The sequence below is a fragment of the Aquarana catesbeiana genome, linkage group LG01 (assembly GCF_042186555.1).
Source record: "Aquarana catesbeiana isolate 2022-GZ linkage group LG01, ASM4218655v1, whole genome shotgun sequence".
Taxonomy (NCBI): domain Eukaryota; kingdom Metazoa; phylum Chordata; class Amphibia; order Anura; family Ranidae; genus Aquarana; species Aquarana catesbeiana.
In genome coordinates, this window is record NC_133324.1 from 20,819,550 (window position 1) to 20,827,405 (window position 7,856).

A 7,856-nucleotide genomic window follows, 5' to 3' on the forward strand; every position below is an offset into this window, starting at 1 on the left:
GTGGGATGAATTAGAGCGGAGACTGCAAGCCAGGCCTTCTCGTTTTGTGTGAAAACATACACTATATTACCAACATTCACACAGCTTTCCATAGTTTTCTAATTGGATTGTTGTGTGGCACCAGTTAAATAAATAGACCCCAGAGTGTCATTATTATTAATTTACGTAGTGCCATCATCTGCCGTGGTGCTGTACAGTGTTAGTTATCCTTTTTTTATTCCTTCACAGAGAGATATCATGTCCCATTTCTTAATACGTCTGTACAAGGATTCAGATTACGTCGCGGTCAGGCGACTCTTTGCCTGTGGAACTAACGAGCATGCAAATGGAGCCTTTAAGCGTGGCATAAGACGGCCACATTTTGGGGTCACACTATTGACCTTTCTCATTCTTCCATTGTTTGGCATTGTGTCCTTTACTACCTCCATCATTGCCTTGGCCGTGGACATTTCTTTTGTGTGGCTTGTAGTCCGTCATCTCTTCAAGTCTTACGTTGAGTTTTGTTTGCGCGATGACTTGTTGGACATCCAGAAGTACTATATGAACCAAGATGGCGCCTGCTTCTGGGTGGCGGAGTCCGGAGGACAAGTGGTTGGGACGGTGGCTACCGCTCCTTCTCCGTATGCTGGTGGAGAAAAACACCTGGAGCTGAAACGCCTTTCAGTGTCCAAAAGCCACCGGGGTAGAGGGATCGCCAAAGCCTTGTGTAGGACGGTGATTGACTTTGCCCGGCAGAGGAGAGGCTGCGAAGCCGTGATATTGACAACAAACATAGTACAGATCAATGCCTGGAAGATGTATGAAAAAATGGGATTCAAGCTCGACCACACATTTTATCTGCCAATAAGATTTATTAAACTGTTGGACTTAAAAACTTTATTCTACCGCTACAACATTCCAAAACTTCAGTGACAATATCTGAAAAACCTAAAAACCGATAGCTACAGTGCCTTGAAAAGGTATTCATTCCCCTTGAAATTTTCCACATTTTGTCATCTTACAAGCAAAATGTAAATGTTTTTTATTGGGATTTTATGTGATAGACCAACACAAAGTGGCACATACAGTAATTGTGAAGTGGAAGGAAAATGATAAATGGTTTTCAGAAGGTTTTACAAATAAATATGTGAAAAGTGTGGGGTACTTCCCTGATTAGTGTCAGTTTAGGCGGAGGGCCATGTCTTGGTAGGTTTGCAGTTGTGCCATACTCTTTCCATTTTCAAGTGATGGATTGAACAGAGCTCTGTGAGATGTTCAAAGCTTGGGATATTTTTTTACATGCTAACCCTGCTTTACACTTCTCCACAACTTTATCCCTGACCTGTCTGGTGTGTTCCATGACCTTCATGATGCTGTTTGTTCACTAAGGTTCTCTAACAAACCTCTGAGGGCTTCACAGAACAGCAGTATTTATACTGCGATTAAATCACACACAGGTGGACTCTATTTACCAATTAGGTGACTTCTGAAGACAGTTGGTTCCACTAGATTTTAGTTAGGGGTATCAGAGTAAAGGGGGCTGAATACAAATGTACAGCACACTTTTCAAATATTTATTTGTAAAAAAAAACAGTTTTTCCTTCCACTTCACAACTATGTGCCGCTTTGTTTTGGTCTAGCACATAAAATCCCAATAAAATAAATTTACGTTTTTGGTTGTAACATGACAAAATGTGCAAAATTTCAAGGGGTATGAATACTTTTTTAAGGCACTGTATGCATTGCAAAAACAATGAAAATGAAAGACCGACCTGGAAGAAAAAAAAGGAATACATTTCAAAATACTTTATCTTATATGTGTCACCTATTGATTTGAATTTACAATGTGCATCCACGTGATTTATTTGTGGTTTCATCCATGATTTATTTCTATGCATACCTGTCCTGCTAAATGTGATGTGATCTGGTGCTTTCTGTCCAAGTACTTGCGCCCTTTCCTATGTGTCAAGGGGAATATACAATGACAAAATGTTGATGGTGTATTAGATTTAAAAAAATTATAGTTTTATTTCAGACCAGGAAACCAAAAGAAGGGCAATTTGCTGTGAAATGTAAATCTGCCACATTGATTGAATTCATACTGTAAAACCAGTAGGGAATGTTGCAGAATTAGTCTGTGTTTTGCCTATATCCTTTCAGCTAATCTCCAAATGTTTTACCCATAGAAGACAAATATAAAGGAAGTAATAAGAAAGGGAACACCCATGTGGGATTGTCTACCTAAACTTTCCAAATAAAAAGCTAGAAGCATAAACTGACAGTAGGATTGCATAATGACATTTCAACAAGAAAGGTCTGTGCCAGAATAACCTTCACCTGAGGATGGCGTTAGGGTCTGATTTCCTGCAATCACTCATAGTGAGAGACTACTATCATCTGAGCTAAGTAACTTTTAGCATATTCCTATTGTATACAGACCATTGTTCATGCGCATAAGCTTGGATGGTAGTGTGTGTGCATGCATGTTGTATGTCTTTAGTTGTTTATCCTGCAATTATATGTACAGCATTTTTGTTTAGTAAAGCGTATTAATACACTACAGAAGTTTTTATGCGTCCTTGCTTTTACCTCAAAGAACCTTAAAAAATACAGAGCAAAATAATGGTAGAGCAAGAAAATGAAAAACCCTGTAGTATATTAATTAATATAGTATATTGATTTTGACAATGTGTGATGTAAATGATCAGGCAGTGAGCATCTTTTTTTAGCCATTGCCATTGTTTTAGAGGATATATTGTCAAACACTGGACTCAAGCTATGTCAATAAAGGTAAACAATAGCTTGACCTTTTGACATATTTTACCCATGGCAAGTATAGTGCCATCTAGGGTTTGGAGTAAGAAAATGTTTACCCCAGAGAAATTGATGTAATAAGATGATGGAAGTACAAAGGGTTATACCCATATGGGAATGGCTAACAAACTTTCCAAATAGAAAGCCAGAAGCACACACAGGAGGGGGGGGGGGCATAACGTTGGAGCAACATTAAATCTACACTAATGAGAACCAGATCAACAAACCTCTTGCAAACCTCCAGATCAACAAACCTCTTGCAAACCTCCAGATCAACAAACCTCTTGCAAACCTCCAGATCAACAAACCTCCTGCAAACCTCCAGATCAACAAACCTCCTGCAAACGCTTAATGCCTGAAGTCCTGTTCAATGAGGAAATGATGGACCAGCTATAACAGAAGCTAAGTGATTTTTGTGTACCCTTACTGCTTACAGGCTATTGGCAAATTTTCATTTGCTAGGAAAGGCCGGTAAGCGTGTGTGTATGTATGCATGTTTGTGACACTCTGTATGTTTTGTATTGTTTTCCCTACAACTGTAAGTAGTTTGTCCATCATACATGCAACATTCTTGTTAAAGCGGACCGTCAGTCATTTTTCATCTTTCAAGTTATTAAATCCTCTGCCCTTGCTGTTTCTTTGGATAATAAAATATTTTTTTTCTGCCAGTAAATCCCTTATACAGCCCACTTCCTGTTTCTTGTCTGGTAAAAAGCCTAGGCTTATGACATCATGCACAGCTCTCGCTCTCGTGGGAGTTTGCCAGGAAGGTAGGGGGGGGGGTGAGTCATAAGAGGGCCAATGAGAAAGAACTGCAGGACTGCAGAGCTGGAGGTGTGCCTCTGTGTGTCTGTGTAAATCCAGGAAGTGAACAGGCAGCAGCTTCAGCTGCCCACAGTTAAAATGGCTGCAGCCAGACTCAGTGGAGGGAGATTTCTGCAGCATATTTGGCAAGTACAGAATTACAGTATACATAAAATAATATGCAAAGTGGTTGGAGGGAAGCTTAAGAATGGCAAAGATGTTTTTATTACAAACTATGTGGGCAGACTGCAGTTCCTCTTTAAGTAAAGGCTCAACTGTTATACCACAAGCTTTTTTTTTTTTTTCGTTTCCCTGCTTTACCACAAAGTAGCAGAAAATATACAAACAGATCAGTCTGTTAAAGGTATCAAGAGGTGCCCCTAAACTCAAAAAAATGGCATTTGGCCTGGCTCTTGGTTAGTGGGGCAACCCATTACATTGAAGAACCAATAAGGAACTGCATGAAGTGACTTGAAATTGACCACAACTAGGACGTTAGTGTTTACATAATCCATTGGCTAGTTTTAGGGGCTCCTGGAGAGCTGACAATTCTAGAGGGTTTGTACTCAGGCTTGTTCTAGGTTATATAGGAATAAAGGAGTAGGAAAGACTCTGCGAAGACTAAACATTTGAGTCCATCTATGCAAGGGGGGCACAGATCGAAGAATATCTTCCCAGGCATTATCTGTAGTTGGTCCTAGACTGATCTCCCTCTTCAACCTGAGCTTCAAAAGAAGCTTTGATTCTGATACGCTTCTGAAATAAGATGGATTTCGGATTTAAGGCAAGTTCCAAGGACAGTTGAAAACATGTTTAATCATTATTATTTTCAAATCAAAATTTGAATTGCATAATAAAAATGGCTGGTGAAAAATCCAATAATATATTAAAACATTAAATATAAAACATACCTCTGAGCTTGATGTAATGGAAATTCCATCATGTGGTAATGATGGCTCAATGTCATATGTTGTTGGTGATTCCTGAAAATGATATTTAATGTTTAATAATTAATAATAATAAACTATATAAATGCATTAACTTATATAAACAACATCTATACTACTATGATATTTTTCATTTGTATTTTTTTAAATAAATTAAATGATGTTTAAAAATATTCAGATAATATAATAAACTTATTTCAAGATTAATGAAGACATAAACATTTTTTTTTATAAATATAATACTTGTATCTAATATTTGTGTCTATTGAACAAATAAGAAAAAATATTATCAACATGATTTCAATTAGCGTGTCATTCATGTAGATGGTGTAGTTCTATAAACGCGAAGCATGTTTATTACATGAATAAATTTTAATCTATAATGCCCTGTACACACGACCAGTTTTGCCGTCGGAATAAACTCTGAAGGTTTTTCCGACGGCGTTCCGACGGAATTCCGCTCAAGCTGTCTTGCATACACACGGTCACACCAAATTCTGACTGTCCAGAACACGGTGACGTACAACACGTACGACGGGACTAGAAAATGGAAGTTCAATAGCCAGTAGCCAATAGCTTCTGTCTCGTACTTGCTTCAGAGCATGCGTCGTTTTTGGTGCGTCGCAACAGCATACAGATGAGCGTTTTTTCCGATACAAATACAAATATAAAATAATACGAAAAAGGATCGGGTATCAGTAATTTAGAGATCTCTGTTATTACAAATGTCAAGAGGTCGACGTGTTTCACATCTTTGCTTCTTCAGGACCGTATGTTTTTGACTTAGAACAGAGATCCTGTTCAAAAACAGAGAAAAACACATAAGTATTGTTTACATTTGGATTACATAGGAGCGCTTTAGAATTCATTTCAAAATATCATCCACTTAGGTGAAGAGTAGCATATATGGGGACTCGCATCTAGGAGAGACCCGCAAAGAATGACGCACCAGGTGTCCTGAAAGGGCGATCCAGCAACCAGTGTCTTTAAACAAAAAATTCATCAATATAAATGAAACCATCAATAAATCGTGTGATTGATTCTAAAAATGCCAGTAAGCGTGGGATCAATAGATAAGACATGGGTTGGTAAGCTGACCATAATAATAAAGTACTTACAAAGAATGGAGTCCCAGTTGGAAAAGGAGGGAAAGAGGGTGTAGGCAGACACCAGAACACAGAAAACCCTGCAATTACTCCAGCAACAAGTCCCTAAATAAATCCAATATATAGTTATTACTCCACATAATAGGGATAGGGTTAATATCCCTACTAAAGCACGGAAACAGACCATAAAGAATATAGTAAAGTGTATCTTAATACTATGAAGATGTTATTTATTAATTCTGTTTATCATGAAGTTGCTCGCTCACTTGTGAGGACAGAGTAACAGGTATGTTCTACAGATAATAGAAAAATGCATAATAAGAGGACTCTTATTCACATTTAATAAATGTACATAGGAGTACTAGTGAGCACAAAAAAAATCACTAAAAACAGGGTATAGAATGGTGACCACTTACCATCTAACTGGTGGCAAATGAGCCTCTACACCCTGCTGATACTACTATCTAGCCAGTGTATCCTGCCTCATCTTTCATCCACATTCCTCATCCACAGAATCTATGAAACATATAATTACATATCTAGTAAGCTAAAGTCAGCTCACATAATGATCATAACCATCTATCCATTGACAAAACCTCAAACAGACTCACCTATGTCTCCCATCAACAAACACGGCACCATTCACCCAGCCCTCACACCCCAGACTGATTATATAGCCGTTTTTGGTGCCAAACGGCGTCCTAATTAATATAAGGTGCAGGTGAGATAGTGGGAAAGTACTGGCAGATGAGGGGTTTGCGCCGAATCAAATTCCAGCCAAAAACGAAACCGAAAGCTGGCGTGTGTGCATTAGAGCCAGCGCGAGTGTCGCAATATTGAATGGCAAGCATCCGGGCTGTCCTAGAATGGACTAAGAGGGGCGAGCATCAAACACCCAGCTACAACCCTGTACATCCGCACATCAACCCACACTATCCCACTCTCTCCAAGCCGGACAGATCACACATCGTTGCTATGCAACAAAAAACTACCCCATAAAGAGCCTGACAAATGGGAATCCCCAGGCTCCTACCATCTCAACCCCACCACCTTGATCAGGCAAAGGGACTAATAAAACAACCCCCTTACCCCCTGATTGAAACCATGCCGGGGGTCCCACATTTCAGGAACTGGTTATTAATCGCACATCTCAAGATCACCCGTTACGTCATGTATGCCTATATAGAAATTCCATCTAAAACAAAAAAGGAACAAGGTATTAGGATTGAACTGCTTGGGTACCATCCATAAAACGTTCTGTTACCTCCATATCCAAACGTAAACAGTAACTCTGTGTAAAATAATTTTGTACACCAATTATTAATATTCATCATGAAGTGTCTTCATACATAGGACATATAGGGACAAATACAGATTTATACATCAGATTAACATATGGTTACATAACTAATAATTTATAAAATATATGAGTCTGAGAGCCACAAGCCCGGACGGCAAGCCTGAGATTACCCTAAAAAGGGCCTGTAGTCAAGGACTCATTGAGGCCTGGTGGGCAGGAGGCATTTTATTTAAAAATCCACCTCGTCTCACGTTGAAGTAGTTTTTGGTCTGTGTTACCCCTTCTTGGATCTTCAGGAACCCTTTGAAGGACCGTGAATTGCACCATTGAAGTGTCATTTTTTATGATTAAGAGCCACGTGTCTGCCAATTGGAGTATATAAATGTGGTCATAGATTCGTTGCCAAAAATTCTGAAACATTTTACCAATGTAAAATGATCCACATCTACAGAAAACAATATGTACCACGCCTTTTGTCTGGCAATCGTCGTGGTATTTAATATTGTGTATATTTCCATTAGACAGAGTAAATGATGCTCCTTCCAAAATCCAATTACAGTATTTGCATGCACCACATTTGTGCATACCCATGCTTTGTTCGCTGGTCATTGAGGGTTCCTGAAAATGGCTATGAACCAATCGATCCTTAAGAGATCAACATTTTTTGTACGTGATCTGCGGTTAATCACTGATATGGGATGGGATGAGGATGGGACTCAGGATGGGATCACCAGTAAGGAGATGCCAATGTCTACCGATCGTCTCTTTTACCATATCATGGTTAATTGAGTAGGTAGTGACTATCCTCACAGAGTCTAACCGTTTGTTAGTTCTCTTCCCAAACAATAGTTCATGTCTTTCATTTTGGCATGCCTTATTAAAGGCCTTTTTTAAGGTCGTTTTGGT

At 39.0% G+C, this 7,856-nt stretch overlaps 1 protein-coding gene across 1 annotated transcript; it reads left to right on the plus strand.

Moving 5' to 3' along the window:
* Positions 1–237: 237 nt before the first annotated feature.
* On the plus strand, positions 238–912 carry LOC141124174 (probable N-acetyltransferase CML1). Its single transcript, XM_073612251.1, has one exon. The coding sequence runs from the start codon at positions 238–240 to the stop codon at positions 910–912; it is 675 nt and encodes a 224-aa protein (XP_073468352.1).
* Positions 913–7,856: the final 6,944 nt, after the last annotated feature.

Bases quoted from the DNA above. Each gene is read 5' to 3' on its own strand.
- LOC141124174 (XM_073612251.1), top strand. From the start codon at position 238: ATGTCCCATTTCTTAATACGTCTGTACAAGGATTCAGATTACGTCGCG.